The sequence below is a fragment of the Trichoderma harzianum genome (assembly GCF_003025095.1).
Source record: "Trichoderma harzianum CBS 226.95 unplaced genomic scaffold M431scaffold_11, whole genome shotgun sequence".
NCBI lineage: Eukaryota > Fungi > Ascomycota > Sordariomycetes > Hypocreales > Hypocreaceae > Trichoderma > Trichoderma harzianum.
Window position 1 is genome coordinate 106,815 of NW_020209259.1, and position 16,232 is coordinate 123,046.

A 16,232-nucleotide genomic window follows, 5' to 3' on the forward strand; every position below is an offset into this window, starting at 1 on the left:
AACCCGCAGGCAGAAGGACAAATGAGCGCATACCTAAAGTTTGGAGCCGGACAATTCGCGTGATTGGTAATGCTCTGGAGGAACTTTTTGAAAGAGGGGCTGATGGTTGGAGTATGGAAATACTCGTCAAGGTACTGTACTTTGTACAAATCAAAGATGCTCAACAGTCGTCTTGGTACTCTGTTAACCCAGCTGCTAGGTACGCGCTTGAGCCACAAACGATGAAGAATGCGATTGATGGTCTTTGACTTATCAAGCCATGGAGGCTGGAATAAGCGCAGGACAGGGCAGGGGAGAGAGCACCGGCGTGTTCCGGGGTTTGACACTGAAGCCTCTCTGCTTTGATGAACAGGGACAAAATAAGTACAGGATACGGCAGTCTGGGTAAGAGTGCGTATTTCCGCGTGCCGTGTTGGTTTGCCTCTTTGCAGGTAGTACATACAGTACATGCGGTATGTGTGTGTGTGTATGCGCACATGGGAGAACACATGCGACAGCATCATGTGAGGCTAACAGGAGTCTACTAGGAACAAAGTGGTACAAGCGGCATACCACCGCAAGTACTGGCGAGTGCTAGTACTTGTACGAGCATGCTAAACCGCAGCTACCCTTTGATGAGTCCAGCATGAACTCTTGTGCTCGTACTGTCCATACTAGGTACAGAGCAGCAGCATTACGAGTCCAGTACTGCCAGCATCTGTTACCGCCTGTTTGCACACAGCTTGCTTCTACTCTTCTAGACTTGTTCTTCACTCCCCTTGCACTGTCGGGAGGGGAGAGTGTGGGCCGATGCTAACGGGTGAGCTTTGGCAGATGTCCAGTGCATATTATTAGACTCCATGCCCATCCCATGCCACGACGTGCGTCCCAGGGAGTCGACAGATACCGGCGCGAGTACATACAGGTACCTGTACTGGTACTGATACTGCCTAGCACTAATACAGAATACAGGCGTCGCAGAAGGCAAAAGCAAACCGCCACGACGCGGCCGGGAACAAGCAGACAGGAAGCCGGTCGGCGGTCCAGGACAGAAGTAGTGAGATTCCCTTTTGCTGCGCGTCTGAATGAACTGCACAGATTAAGGGGGTGTGGGTGGGTTTGGTGGAGAGGGCAAGGGCTGGGAAAAGGGGCGCGGGGGGCCTGGAAGGATTTTTGTCCAAACCACACCCCCCTGCCCAGGTAGACGATACTTGGGCCTCGCTGGAGAGAGAAGAGACGGTGGCAGCGTGGGGTGTCGCAGCGGTCCGGGCGAGCTTTCGGACGGGTACTTGGTACCTGCTTCGCTGTCCAGGAGCTGGGGTCAAGAGCTGACAGCGATGCGTACCCTCTACAAGGACAAGGACAAGGACGAGTACACAGTACTGCTAATATGTGTACAGATGTGTGGTCAAGGGGGGCCTGGCAGCTTGTCAGTGTGCCATTTAGACGTGCTGGTAAGGTTTCGAGCCATCTGCTGGCAGCGACTGGCAACTTCGCGGCAGTGGTGACATTCCAGAGGAGGGGAAAGGCCAATAATTGGGGGCTGGGAGGAAACGAAGGAGAGGAAAACCGGCTTGCAGGCGGGTAATAAGAGAGGCAAACGCGGTGACGGAAAAGGGAACGGCAATTCGCTGTGCGTTATAAAAAGCAAAGACGTGCAGAGAGAAGAAAAAAAAGAGGCGAGCAAAGCACTAACTACTAAATAAGGGACCAATGGGTGAAAACAAGAAGAAGACAGCGGAGGATAGGTCCATACAGACGAGGGTACCAGGTACATACAGTTGGGCGAGGCGGGTTAGTGATGTTGACCCCGTAACGGGACACTAGCGGTGACATTTAGCGCTTGGCTGGCACTGATGGCGCTGTAAGTCGATGCTTCAATTGTTTGGAACGACTTGGTGCGCGGTCTGGAGAGGGGGAGGCAACAGGTACAGGTACAGGTACAGGTACTGGTACTGGTACTGGTACTGGTACTGGTACCCACACAAGTGCTGAACCACCCACTGAGGTGGATTTTGATACTGGATGATATCATGGCACCATGAGCACATGTTGGAGTAACAGTAGCCCACCACTACGAAGACCAAAAAAAAAGGGAAAGAAAAAAAAGGAACTTTGGTGGTTACAAGGCGGTGCTAAGCTGCCACACTTGGAGTTTCCACGGAGTACTCGTACGAGTTCAGAGCACAAAAGGAGAAGGAGACGAGGGAACAGAAGAAAAAGAAGAGATTGTTGATGAGAGCAGAGGCACATCCCGTCTGTAATTATGAGTACTTCGTAGTGATGGTATTAGTGCCTGTTTCCAGACATTGAGAAATCAAAGAATCCGACGGGCAATAGAAAGATGTGTGTGTGTACTGGTAAACAAGTAACAAGTAACTGGTACCGAGGCCAAGAGAAGAAGAAGGAGATTGCGTTGGGGGAAACGAGTAAAAACCTGAAGGATTCAAGGAGGGTTTGACCACGCCAGAAGATCGGCCATTGGGATTCGGCGAAGAGGACGTCATTTGTAACTTCGTATTCTTTTGGGGGGTTTTTTTTGTCTCGCTCGCTCTTTTTTCTTTTCTTTTTTTCTGCCTTCTTTTTTCTCTCGTACACGTCGTGCGACCCAACTTTTCGGTGGTGAGGGGGTGTATGGTGTGGTGTGGTTGCAGGTTCAATTTAGTTTAGTAGTTGCTTTTGTAACTCGTCAAATCTTCAAGTATAGAATACCGAACCGAGCGTACTTAATAAATTGCCCAGGACATTGTCAGATCTGTAAGTCTTAAGATGGTGAGAACAATACGACTTGCATCCACCTACCCTATAACTTTATATTGCATCTCAAAATCTCAAAACATCAACTATTTCCTTGCTCTCTTCATCATCTCATCTCATCCCATCCCATCCCCCGTAACTCAAACCCAGTCCACACACAACATGCACCCTCCCGTCAATCTGAGCCCGATGCGATACACGAGCACAAGCCCGCAAAGATCCTTCCCCCCTCCCCTTCAGTTCTCCGGGATAAGAAAAGAAGAAAGGGGGGTAACAGTAACACCAAGACAAAGCAACAAAGTAAGTACAATAGAGATTGTCGCCCCCCCCCCCGAACCCTGTCTCGCCTGGGGAGATACAATGTGTGGCGATTGTGTAACAAAGAAAAAAAGAAAGCTGGGTGCTGGATGCTTGTACGCTCTTTTGCCTTCCCCCCCAACCCTCCCCCAAGACATAGACCTGCGAGAAAGGGAAGGATGGGGGATACCTGCAAGGAACTGCTCTGCTTGGGGCTGAAGAGAACGAACGGGACATGGAGTTGTTGCTCCGTCTCGCTGGGATAGCCGAGCATCTAGCCCATGTTCTCCCCCATGTTTAAGCCATGCGAGGGGCCATGGAAGAGGGAATGTACTGTTACAGGCACATGCGCAGAGGCAAAAGAAGCGACGGTACCCCATTATGGCGGGTATGTCTCAGATTGACGATGTAGCAGAGCAGATGGTTGTTGTAGATTTCCTTGTTGGCCGATGAGAATAGACAATAGTGTATATCTCGCCACATTGTATGCAAGCAGTCATAGAATATCATCACAGCGTCAACATGACTATACAAGAGAAAAATCAACCCAAGCTTTTATTCCCTTAGATCCAATTGTAAAAAAAAAGAACTTCTGAAGAGATAAACAAGAGTAGATGTGAGAAACCAATAAAACCAAATCTCTCGCTCGACATCATTCATTCATTGGCACGTAATCCTCTACTTACCACCAGCGTAGATTCGTCAAAAACATTTTACTTCAACATATAAGAACTGAAATAAACTTTGATATAACCCGAGCAAAACGCCTTGTGTAGCTTCAACCCATGAGGAGATGAGATGGAAAAAGATAAGGGAAAAAAAGAAGAGGAAGAAAGTTGCAGCAAAAGAGACCAAAGAAGAAAAAAAACGCCAAATATCAACATCGTATCGCGCGGAACATGCTCATCACAACACGCACGCATAACAAGGCTTGCACGCTTAGGCAGGGAAATGCTGCGATCTTGCTCCAGAATGCTTTTTGTAAAACATCATCATGCCTCTCGGTGAGATCGGTGATGATGATGGTGGTCCACGTCTCGTGACCTGGACTCATACTCATCATCGTCATCACGCTTGTGTCGGCGTCGCCTCTCTCGATCACGGTCACGGTCACGGTCGCGATCAGGCTCACGAGGGTCGACCACATCGAGATCGTCTCGGTGACGGCGGTGACGGTGGCTTCCACGGCGTCCCCTATCGTCGTCGTACTCTTTGTCGTACTCCTGGTCATATTCGCGGTCGTACTCACGACCGTACTCTCTATCATAGTCTCGGTCATCATAGTCACGTTCGTGGTCTCGACCGTGGGATTCACGGTCTCGGTCACGGTCGCTGTCATGATCACCACCACCAGACTCCTTGTTTCGTCGCCTCTCTGTTTTCATGCAGTCAATATGCTATTCATATAAGGAGTAAAGTGAACACAAGGGAGGGGATACAATGATTATGGCAGTCTGTTGGTCGTCTTACCTCTCAAAACTTGTGTGGCGGCAGCATAAGCCTGAATCTCTTCCTTGCTAAGGACTCGAAGTACAATGACAAAGTCATCACGGAGCTCAAATCTCTCCTTGCCAATTTCCAGGGCCTCTGGGTTGACAATCTTGCGGTTGATCTTGGTCCATCGAGCCCCCGGTGGGACTTCTTTCAACTTCTTATCCTCCTTGTGCGGTGCCACGCCCTCGCGGATAGGATTGAGTTCCTCGGGAAACTTGGCGCTTGGCTGCTTGAGAATACCCTTGAGAGGCTTATCCTCCTTCTTCTCGCGCGGCGGCGATACAACACGGACTTGCTTTTCCTCTGGGGAGCGGAGGACTAGATCGCGCCCACGGTTGTCTTCTCCGGCAGGTGGTGATTCAGACCGACGATCTTCTTTGGCCGGAGGAGATGCCCGGTCTTTGCCATTGGTTTCAGGCTTCTCACTGTCAGACGTCTTCACAGCGGCGAGCTGCTCACGGATTTGCCTTAGATCGCCAGTGTCATTGGGATCAAAGCTGTGAGAGGGACGATGTCTGCGCGCCGTCTTCTTCTTCCCCTCATCGGAATCAGAGGACACAACTGCGACCGAATCGCCATTCAGCTTGGCCTCAGCTGATCGCCTGTTTCGATCTCTGGCCTCAACCTCTGACTTTGCGGCCTGACGCTCTCGATCCTCATCTCGCCCTTCAGACTGATCAGAAGCACGGCGTCTCCGTGGTGAACTTGGCTCTGGCATCTCATCTTTCTTGGCGTTTGGTGAGAGGCCACTGGCAGCCGCAGCCGCAGCCGCAGTGGCAGTAGCAGCAGCGCCTGCGGAAGCGACCTTCTCCCGGACTCGGGATCGGTCACTGTCTTCTTGATCTGCGTCTCTCCTACCATCTAGCCTCTCACGGAGGTTATCTTTATTCCGGTACCAATCTTCCCTCTCGCGGTCAGATCCCCGATCTTCTTCACCATGAGGCCGCCGCCCTTCCTCGACTGGAGCTTCTATTCTCTTACGAGAATGATCTCTCCTGGCTGAATCGTCTCTCTCATGTTCGTCTCTCTGATCATAGTAGCGGCCCCTGGGGTCCTCGATATCATCAGGCTGGACCCGTAGACCGAATCCGCGGGCGGTGACGCTGTCGTCATAGAACCGCCGGGGTTCATAGCCATCATCATCGTAGCCTCTGTAATAGTCATCAGGATGAGAGCCGCGAGCTCCTGGCTCCTGTGTGAGCGAAAGAGGTCTGGGACGCCTGATGGTACGCTGCTCTGCAGAGGGAGCAACAACGTCCAGCGGCCCAGATGCGTTGGGGTTGGGAGGAGCTGGTGCAGCGGGAGGGACGTTTTCATATGCTCGGCCGATCTTGTCAAACCCACGGGTCGAAGGAGGAGGACCACCTCGACTGTCGTAAGGCCGATTAGCTCGGGTAGGATCAAGCGTCGTGTTGACGTTGAAGCTTCGCTGATCCGCGTTATAATTGATGTTGGGACGGGAATATGCCCGGTCAAAGCTGTCATGTCTGCGGGAACGGGCCGGAGCGGGGGTGGCCCCATGGTCTAGATCATATCGAACCAGCTCGCCGGCATTTGTATACTGGTACCCGTCATCGCCGTAGTCAATAGCGGCGTTGCTGTGGCGAGAGTTGCTCGGGTAGACAACGTGAGGCCGAGAGTTACGATAGGCATCGGCGTCGCGACTGGCCAGCACGATCTCTCCCTGCTCCCTGGAGCGGCCAAAGTCGTCGCTGGCAGAGGAAGTGTGGTATGGCCGGGCGGTGCTCCGGGATCTGATGGACGACGCCGGCTGGGAATAGAGCCTCCCGTCGCTGGACCGGTACGTGTCTTGGAGGACGGGGCTTCCTCTGTGGGCGGCAAGGACATCGGCAGTGTGCGGGCCCGAAGTGTGCGGGCGGTGATCCTGCATGGTCGTGACGATGATGGGAGGCCTGGCCGACGCATCGAGGGTAGAGCGCCGGTTGCGGCTGGGCTCACGAGGGCCCGGCCTGGGAGCCCGCGGCTCTGGGTTGACGGTCGAGTACGATCTCGGAGGCACGCTTGCAGGAGGCGCAGCTGCTGTGTAGCCTCTGGGAGTGGCTGCGGAATATCTCGTGGGCGAGGCGACGTAATCCGGGTCGTTGGCATACAAGGCTCCATATCCGCCTACAGCGGGCAGAGAGATCCGGGCCGGGTTGTTGAAGGTGGCGGACCGGCCAGCCGCAGGATACCCTCGATATCGATCAGTCATGGTGTTAGGCCCGGACACAAGACGATGCGTCCCCTAGACAAGATGCGAAAGGCGGGCGACAACAATATAAAGATGGTAGAACGGACACAGACTGAGAGCGTCCTGAGCTAGATAGAGCAGAAGCAAGTGATGCCACAGACACACGTCACAGGCGGCTGTCAAAATCCCGTCACAGCCAACCAAGCAATGCAAAGAACAAGGAATGAGGGGTCGCCGTCCACGTCGTGAGATAATAATTCTGGTGGGAGAAAATCCTTGTATATATGATCGCGGGGTTCCGTCAGCCTTAGTACCAGCACAGCATCTATCGGGTCTACCAGGGGGTCTCCCACTTGACGGTACGGTTACGAGGATAAGAATTGAAGGCACTCGGCAGAGCAGGCAGGGTTAAAAAAAATTTCAAAGGCCCGAGAGCCATGCAGTGCAGGGTCCAGAAAAAAAAAGAAGGGTTTGCTTCGTGAGTGATTCGCCCGACGCAAGGGAGAGGGGACACCAGACGGTTAATGTGCGCGATGCAGGCAAAACGGTCTGGGGTTATATGACGACTTTGCAAGGTACCAGGGGTTGATAGTGGGCAGAGTCCCCGTAGAGTTACGGCTAGGGAGACTCTAGGGAGAAGCCACCACCCACTACAGGCGCTATAAGTGCACCGATCAGCGTGCTAAATGTGCCTATTCTTAGCGGGACAAGGCCTTAGTGGCGGTCCGGTAGTTGCCAACCAGCGCCCGTCGCTGCGGCTCGAGCTGATGAGAGCTGCTTAGTTGCTGTTGGATGGCGATGGAGGCTCGTGGTGGCATCAGAGTTGCGGCTTCGTGATGACGGAACTGACTGAACAATGAACAATGAAACTTTGCCACGGAATTGCCCGTCCAGCTGAGCTACACATGATTTAAGCTCTGCTGCTATCCTCGGCTTGCTGATTGTCGACGCAGCTCTACTTGGTAAGCTTCTCCCGGACGTTCGGATGTGGAGGAACACCAAGGAACAGGGAGGAAGACACCAGAGAGTTCCCGGGCTGGCATCTACTGTAGTCTACTATACTTGCTTACAAGGTGGAAACTAGTAGAGGGGCTCAATTATCCGGTCTGTATGTCTCCTTGGGCACAGACGTCTCGCAATTCTGGAGAAGCTGCCTTGAATTCTTGGGCGCAGAATTACGGCTGGTGGGCTGGAATAGCCTCGTTTGCAAGTTTGGCACAAATACGATTATGACGTCGCGACTTGATATCGCCACCACGCCAGCGTCAGAGCTAGCTGACTGCACGCCTCCGGTTGCCCTTTTTCCCTCCTCTTATCGGGGCCATATGCATTGCTATGCTAATCTCGCACCGAGATGGTGTTCTTTTTCGTCCCCATGCCGGAGGAGTGCCCCCCCTTGTTAGCCATGTTCCCGCACTCGTTCGTGCGAGCAATTAGCCAGGAACGCACTGGATAAGCTAATATCCCGCATCTGATCTGGTGTCACCTCCGGATTTCTTTCGAATTTGCCGACCCAAAGACATGTCCCATCTGCTGGATTGGGAACCTGCAACGAGGGCATTTTCCGGTATGTGCGAGACCGACTTACATGAACCCGAGCTGGATATGGAATCAGTCGGTAGTCACGGCTTCTCTCCCCCCCTTACACCGAGTCTGCCGACTAGCAAAACTTACTCCACCGTCATACGAAGACCAAAGTTCGCCGGCTTTCGTCTTGATGGTTACAGAACGCCGTCTGATTGATCGCGGCTACCTTGGTGCCTTTTCCCAGGCCACGCCAATCCTGATGGCTAGTTCTCGAGTGGATCAGCCTCAATACATATTCGTAAGGTTGGGCTGCCATACTGGTCCATACTTGTGCCCAACCTGACCGGGGCCTGAATAAACCTCGGGCCTTTTCCTACGGGAGAGCGTCAACCATTTTGGACGATTTGCAAGGCATGTGCAGAAACGTGACACCCGTTGTCGTCTAGCCAAGATACCAGCATTGGCTCTCTCGCGCGGTCACATCAAAACGAATGGCGACTTCTTTGGCTACAAGCTTTAAGCGAATGGCCTCTCAGCATGCAATGGCTTCTGTAGAGGGATGCCATCATCTCACCCTAATGCCTTGATCTATATGTACGCATGTATAGATTGGGTTTACGTCTAATACTTATACGTCAAACTATTGGCATGCGGCATCCCAGTACGGCACTTGATATCGAGCCCTTCCCGTCTGACACGTGCATGCACTGGCATATGCCATGCACAGGCAAGAATTACATACAGATACTCTGCGTACGCCCGTACGTGGGCATATGTGGGCATGGAGGCGTGCTTGCATGCCCGTTGCACACCTGGACGAGGTTCGCTTCAAACCTTGAGGGCAGGGAACGAAGGGCATGCGTGTACGGAGAGTTCAGAACGCTACTGTACCTAGGTAAGGAGGGCTTGGCTGTAACACCCATGAGAAGATTGACAAGGCATGGCATGGGATTCCCTGCCCTACCTTCTCTCGATGAGGGCGAAGCAAGTCTCTGGGCATTCCCAGAACCTTGGCAGCATCGACATTCAAAAGCCCACTCGACAAGTCCCACAACTTAGCACATGCTGGATCCCTGCTCCCGTTGAAGCCCAATGCGGCCGTTTCCCGCCAAGAACAAGCGTGGGTTGGGCACATATGACAAGGGGGGATGCTACACTATTCCAGAAGCCATGAGACGCTGAGCCGTCACGGTTGCGTCCCGGCCGTATTCGGGTCAATTGCTGGCTTCTGAGCTGAAGGGCGTGGAAGCATTGCGGCTGTTGTTATGAGAGCTGGACTTGTATATCATGTGAAGGGCTCTTCCAATGAGACGTTACAGTTGCTGCCCTTGAAGATGTGTTGGTATATATGTAAAATTGTGGCATTATCACCGTAGACCTCTTGAAGTGGTTCAACTTACATGCACATATTCATCTCGCCAGTCATTACTTACAAGGTGTGATGAGATACAGACCCTGAAACATGCTGGACTCGGCATAGTTGAAAACTGCTTTCCATTTCTTTCAACATACTTATAACTTACAATCAAGCTCTAGGCATACAGAGTATGTAAGTCAACATGGGAAACAAGAAAGAACCAGTAAACACCCACGGTCCATCACTACTCACGACTCGTAGTTCAAGCCAACGAACCCATCGGATCCCACAATGGTAACACAATGGGCTCCTGTTTCAACACATCTCTCACCTCCTTACTGCAGAATCTCGGGTCCACGACAGCTTGGTAGACAAACTCGTCCATCCAAGCATCGCTCATGACAAACCAGCCCTTGTCACCAGCTGCAGTGCCCCAGCTGTTCTGCACCCGCCATCGAACTGGCTTGCCCGTCTTCTCATCCACATGGACCGCCGTCAGAACCATGGCGTGTGTCATGAGACTCTCGCCCGTCATGAGTCTCTGCGCCTTGGTCATGCCCTTCAAGCCGGTATTGATGCCGGCCTCGTAGTCAAATAGATCCAGATCCATGATGCCCGCTACTCTGTCACTGAACTTGCCAACATCGCAGCCAAAGAAAATGGGCAATCCGGCCTTGAGCATCTTGACACACGTTGACTTGAGAGTGTCCATTTCCACATTTACATATGTAATGTCCCGACCGCCAACAATGTTGCCCAGTCTCGAAACAGTGAGCTTCTTCAGCGGATCGTGTCGAGGATCATGGACCAGCGATATCATGCTCGTAATGACATCCGAAGTGACGCGGAACTCGGAGCTGTAAATATCCTTGGAAAAGGCCTTGGGAGTCGTCTTGACCTCACGAGCCTTGCCATCCTTGTCAAGGAACTGCCACGTAAACTCCTCCGTCGGCTTCGGAGGCTGTCCCAGCAAGAGCGTCATGATGAGCGCAATCTCCTGGATCATGTACACCTTGTACGCACTAATAACAGACGGCGGAATCGGCGTCCCGTTGCACAAGTCTCGCAGCTGCAGCGCAAACTCTCGCAGCTTCGTCTTGATGATACTATTGAGGATGCTCGAGTTCTGGGCGTTCCAACTATCCGGGTACAGGCTCTGGGGCACGAGACCGTACTTCTCGACGAGGTTGTACACCATGTCCCACTGCCCGCCGTCTGAAATAAGGTCCCCGAGCAGCCGCTGCACGACGCGGCTGTCGAGGTCGTCCTTGGCCGTCTCGACAATCTGCTCGAGGAACCAGTTGGCCTTTTCGAGCTTGTCCCAGTAGAAGAGGTAGGCCTGGGACAGCTCAAAGGACGCCAGGTTGTGGCGCTTCATGAGGGCCACGCGGAAGACGTTTGTCGAGGCGAAGAGCCAGCAGCGCCCACTGGACCGCTGGTTGGTGATGGGATCGCCTTCAAACGGGATCTGGACGTTGAAGACGTGCTGGTTTGCAATCTTTACCGATGGCGAAACCAGAGCTTGCCGGGGATCAGACGAGCTCAATGTTGCATGCGCCAGTCTAAAGAGAAAGCCTCGCTGTCAGAATCTCAATCATGTCGCCGCTCAACTCAAAGAAGCCATCGACTCACCTGTTCTTCGGATCCTTCATCACATTGTCTATCCAGAGCTCGAGTGACGAGACGGGCAGGCCCTCAGGCTCCCGCTTGATATGCTCACGATGCTCCTCCGTCTTCTCAGCATCGCCGCTGACCTGGACCTTGAGATAATCTTCATCTTCCACCTTGAAGCTGCGGAGGCGCTCCAATATAAGCTTCTCGCTCTCCGAGGCAGTGACTGGCTTGGACGGTTGGCCACCCATTATGACGACTCGCAGAAGCTATTATTTGGTGTTTCCCACGTATGTATCTTTTCCCACCGACAATAACTTCTCGGGTGCATGTATGTCAGGATATACGTCTGAAGCAGCAAACTCTCGGCACACGACCCGTGAGTCAACGTAACGCTGGAGCAGCTTCTTATCTCACAGACATGGATCATCTGCATCTACTTTTGCTTATCCGGCCTTTCCCCCTCATTCCCCTCCCTATAAGTTCGAAATCGCGGGCTATCATTTGTCGGCTATAATCCTACAGATTGGTTCTTTTGCCACGCTACCTGCTTTTGGCTATTCACACGTACCGTCCCCAACTTAGGGCACCTGCTTACAATTACTTGACCATCAAGGTCATTATTTCTCTGTCGCCGGCCAATTCTGACCACCTGTTTGAAGGCACTGGTATCTGTAACGAGAATAAAAGATCCACGAATGTTAAATACTGGGTATAGGGTAGCTTGGACAGGTTACAGAACCACACGCCGGGCACGGTGGGGCCGAGCATAAAGCGCTATCAGCTCTCATAAACCGGCCATCGTGTACTAACTTGTGGGGTTTCCCCATGTATCTCATGACCATTCAGCCGGTCAGTGGTACCTGAATGATACACAGCAAGGAAGTCTTTTACGCGTTTTGGAGGCAGTGGATGAGGAAGTACGCGACAAAGACTCGGATCACGACACAATGGAATCACCAAGAGATAGTAGGGTACAAGACATTATGCAAAATCCATCTTAATTACAGTGCGGCATATAGGCAGATCCTATCTACTGGACACTCTGCCTCATAACCAAAATACAACCCTAACCGATCCAAAAATGACAATCCGTTCCGCGCACCCTCCAAGCCCATGGGGTATATTTCACATTATTCAGACTAGAACCGAGCCTGGAATATCCATAGGATGGATGGACAACCCTTCCTGAAAACAAAGCAGAGCTTGTTTACAAGCGAGAGCCGTGGATGACCTTCATCTCAACAGCGAGCTCACGGCCGCCATCGTTGAGGACGAGGACACGGACGCTGCCGCGGCCAGACTCGAAAGCCTGCTGGAGACGAGACCAAAGGTTGGACTGGTCAATGACAGACAGACCCTGCTTGACATCGCCGGTCTCGGTCATGGCAGTGACGAAGCCGTCAGCCATGTCGAGGACACGGTACTGCTTGAAGACAGGGCCGAGCATGGTCTGGACAACAACGCTGGGGGCGGGGTTGGCAATGAAGGAAGACTCCTCGTGCAGCTGCTTGGTGAAGAGGTCAACACCAAGGTAGCGGTACTGGCCAGTGGCAGACGAGGTCGAGATGCGGATGACCTGGCATGGTCGGCCCTGGAGCATCAAGAAGTCACCCAGACGGATGTGGTGGCAGGGGATGGACACAGTGTTAGGCTGCGACTCGGTGGCAGGAGCTGGGCGGCGCGAAGAATTAGCATCGTGGCGGACAACATCAACCTCAACGTGCTCTGTAATGGTAGTGTTATTATTGTCACTGTGATGATGGTGGTGGTGGTGGTTGTGATGATGATGGGGAAGCAGCTTGTCGGCAGCCTTGGCCAAGCCATGCTTCACATCCTGGCGGATGGAGTGGTAGGAGCCTACCGGCGACACGCGTTAGCGTACGCTTGCACGCGCTTGGCTGACAAAGAAGGAAAAAGTAATAACAGAAAGAAAGGTTAGTATTAGCTTACCTTCGTCGTCGTAGTAACCCATCTTGGCTGATTGTTCGGAAGGATACGGAGTAGACTCGCGAATTTCCTCAGTGATCTTGATATCCTCACGGAAGTTGGGACGGGCAATGGAAACACGCTCGTCGACGGTGATGTCAGAGACCTTGTGAGAGGACTTTGACTTCTGGTGATGAGGACGACGGACTTGAACTAGTTCAAGACCGGTAGTAGCTTCGGGTTGTTGAGGACGGAAACGTTCTCGGTATTCACGCTCAGCAACGTCAATGGGGTTGGAGAAGCGGCGAGATGAATCAACTTTGACCTGAGTCTCAGTGTAGTCGCGAGGAGGAGGTGGGATAGGTCTAAAAGTACTCGAGTTAGTTGGAGAGATTCCCTTTTGTGCTTGAGCTTCCTTCGTCTCTGGGCCAACACCTGTGGGCCCGGGCACCCCTGAGCCGGGATAAAATAGCATGGCTGGGAACCCTAGCTGAACTCCCACCCCGGCTGTCAGCTCCCCATAGTGAGCTCCGCCGCCCTCCCCGTGCCCATTCTCATCTCCACTCGCAATTGACGCGTTCTAGAAGCCGCGGCACAAGCTGCGAGGAGAATACGAAGGGCAATTTCAGCAGCCGCGCTGGCAGGCGGTCTTGGCTTTTGCTCACTCGGGGTCCCCATGGCCGCTCGCTCCCTTTCCCCCTTTTCCCTCCCTCGGCGGCTCACACCGCAAGGGACAGAAAAAAAGGGCAGAGAAAATCGTAAAAGAGCAAAGAAATAGATATCAACTTACCGGAACTCTTCCTTTACGAAGCGTTCGGACTGGCGGGAACCGGGACGGCGGTGACGTTCTTCCTCACGAGTGATACGGACCTCTTCTTCAAAGCGTTGTTCGACGCGAGGAGGAGCTAGGTCGGTGCTTGGGGGGAAAGAAGAGAGTTGACCCTCCCGTCCGGCTGGCTTCTTTTGAGGGAGGGTTAGTTGAACCTCCTCGTGAGTGGTGATTTGAGTCTGAGGGCGTGCTGCTTCGTTGTCCTTATAAGTGGACGGGAAGATGCTAAAGGGCACGGGAACTCGGGCTTCAAAGTCCAGGTTGACGGCTTGCGCTGGCGCGAGAGAATCTTCTCATACAACCTTCCGTAAGATCACGAAAGGAAGACAAGAAGGATCCTCAAGCTTTTGTTCCTGAAACAAAAGTCGAAGAGAGAGAGAAAAGAGAGAGGGATTGGATACCTCTGAGAGTCTTTTCTTTCTTTGTTCCTTTGTTTCTGGTGGGCGATTGAGATAATTGGAGGGAAGGAATGGCGGATCAGAAGCAACGACGCTCGATGGGCTTTTGAGGTCGGGGGCTAGGCCTGCGATTGAGGGCGTGCTCGCTGTGTTGCGTTGCCAAGGAGGGTAAGCCTATCGGGCCTCCATGTTTACCTGCCACCGGGACTGGCCATGTTGTTGTTTATTCCCATCACAAGCGGCTTAGTCTTGTCGTATCCTGGCCTCTCGTCTCCGCCATCGTCTCCACATTCAGCCAACCTCATCCAACTCCCCTGCAAGCTCAGCAAGCTCAGCAGGCATCTCGTCCACTGGTTTCCCGAGGCTGCGTCTCAGGCGTACTAGAGTCTCCAGTCGCCAGTGGACTCTTCGGACATGAATGCTGCAACCCAGCGGTAAGCGGATGGGACCCCAAGGGCGACCAAGAGCTCCCCAGCCTCCTTGCTTCCCTGCTTCCCTTGCGTCCCCCTGAATCGGCCGCTGATTGACCAGTCAGGCTCGGCGATTGATGTTCATGGCTACTCTGCCACTAGTGGCAGTAATAAACCGGTAATGTAATCTAGTACCTGTAGTACCCCGTAGTAGCTGCGGTAGCTCCCCATACAGTAAGTATTGGTGTGGTCAGCTCCGACCCAATTTTAAGCGCGACTGTGGCCTCCCTCTTTGCCTTTTGGCCAGCAATTGGCGCGACTGGTTCCTGGCCTAGAGGGTTCCCCGATCCAGCCTCATCGGCCATGGGGGCCAGCAGACCGTGGGCGAGAGACTGAGCGAGCGAGACAGACGAGACAGCAAGCGAGAGAGGCTGGGAGCAGCCCGTGCCGTGCCATTGAGTCTGGTAATACTGATAGACCTGCCAGCAGCATGTGCCGCACTCGTATGGCGCCACCGGGAAAGAGTTTGGGCTTATCAAGGGAGGGCAGGCTCCGTCCGAGCTGATGCTGCATCTCTGTCCATCGTTTATCCTCCTTCGCCAATACCGGCTGGAGGAGGTCTATCAAGCGCCCACTTTTGTGATGCACATGCAGTCTTAGCTGCAGCAGCGCAAAACAAGAGATGGCTGGGGGAGGGCTACTCTCGATCTTGTCGCGCTCTGGCTATTTGCTGGCCAGACTTGAGGGCCCGTCGTTGTTCGGGGAGCTGCGCACTCGGGGCTGCCATTGGCCAGCTTGGCGTGCCGCCCGCCTGAGACTATGGCTGCGGTTTGCTGCACGTACAGTATGTAAAGGGTGCTCGCTCCCTGCCACCCGTGCGTGTGTTGACATCGTGTAAAGCCGCCATTGGGCTGTTTGATGCTAATGCAGCAGGATAATTGCGTACTCGATTGTACGGCAGCTGTGCTGTAGCACCCGAAATATGTGGCTGGGTGGCAACAAGCAGCCAGACTTGTCGGATCGGTCCCAGAGGGGGGACCCTGCCTAGCTCCAGACTCAGGCTCAGATAGAGATGGCTGGCAAACTATTCGACCAGTCGCGGGCCAGGCCTCGGTCCGCTTTTCGGGCAGCTCATTTCCTTCTCAGTTGGCCATGACGTTCTGGTGGGAAATACACAGCGGTTCCCTGTGCCCAATCCATGGCAGATCTGTGCCTTTAAGCTCCCTCTGTCGGCCGCCCCTGGTTTGCCCGTACATTCGTCCTGAACATCAGCATGGATCTCGTGGGCATCGACGTCTCGTGCATACGAGGAGCTGCCAAATGCTGGGGACCTTGACTGTCTTCCCGTCTCCTCTCCACCTCAATTATCTGGTTGCTGGGACGACATTTGCCCAAGATGATCCTTCTGCCTCTGGGGGGTGACAAGGATATCACCAGCGTTTCAACCTGTACT

At 53.3% G+C, this 16,232-nt stretch overlaps 6 protein-coding genes across 6 annotated transcripts; 2 read left to right on the forward strand and 4 right to left on the reverse strand.

The window, feature by feature from the left end:
- The first annotated feature begins 108 nt into the window (after positions 1-108).
- Positions 109-1,285, forward strand: M431DRAFT_221752 (hypothetical protein). The gene is made up of 3 exons (XM_024913569.1): positions 109-131; positions 200-384; positions 814-1,285. Exons 2-3 carry the CDS (start codon positions 260-262, stop codon positions 1,181-1,183), a joined length of 495 nt encoding a protein of 164 aa, XP_024771220.1. The 5' UTR covers positions 109-131; positions 200-259; the 3' UTR covers positions 1,184-1,285.
- Positions 1,286-1,856: 571 nt separating this feature from the next.
- On the reverse strand, positions 1,857-2,229 carry M431DRAFT_539293 (hypothetical protein; the record flags this gene model as incomplete). Its single annotated transcript, XM_024921048.1, has 1 exon — positions 1,857-2,229. A coding segment is annotated over one exon (219 nt), but the record flags the coding sequence as incomplete, so codon positions are not given.
- A 481-nt stretch (positions 2,230-2,710) lies between these two features.
- M431DRAFT_510697 (hypothetical protein) lies at positions 2,711-3,350 on the forward strand. Its single transcript, XM_024919526.1, has one exon. It carries the CDS (start codon positions 2,749-2,751, stop codon positions 3,250-3,252), a length of 504 nt encoding a protein of 167 aa, XP_024771222.1. The 5' UTR covers positions 2,711-2,748; the 3' UTR covers positions 3,253-3,350.
- Positions 3,351-4,025: 675 nt separating this feature from the next.
- On the reverse strand, positions 4,026-6,739 carry M431DRAFT_92630 (hypothetical protein; the record flags this gene model as incomplete). The annotated part of the gene is made up of 2 exons (XM_024924383.1): positions 4,026-4,408; positions 4,504-6,739. 2 exons carry the CDS (start codon positions 6,737-6,739, stop codon positions 4,026-4,028), a joined length of 2,619 nt encoding a protein of 872 aa, XP_024771223.1.
- A 3,125-nt stretch (positions 6,740-9,864) lies between these two features.
- M431DRAFT_91927 (hypothetical protein) lies at positions 9,865-11,464 on the reverse strand (the record flags this gene model as incomplete). The annotated part of the gene is made up of 2 exons (XM_024924310.1): positions 9,865-11,164; positions 11,235-11,464. 2 exons carry the CDS (start codon positions 11,462-11,464, stop codon positions 9,865-9,867), a joined length of 1,530 nt encoding a protein of 509 aa, XP_024771224.1.
- Positions 11,465-12,208: 744 nt separating this feature from the next.
- M431DRAFT_121409 (hypothetical protein) lies at positions 12,209-13,267 on the reverse strand. Its single transcript, XM_024912133.1, has 2 exons — positions 13,167-13,267; positions 12,209-13,073 (listed from the first exon to the last, which is right to left on the reverse strand). The coding sequence occupies exons 1-2, from the start codon at positions 13,186-13,188 to the stop codon at positions 12,424-12,426; spliced, it is 672 nt and encodes a 223-aa protein (XP_024771225.1). The 5' UTR covers positions 13,189-13,267; the 3' UTR covers positions 12,209-12,423.
- Positions 13,268-16,232: the final 2,965 nt, after the last annotated feature.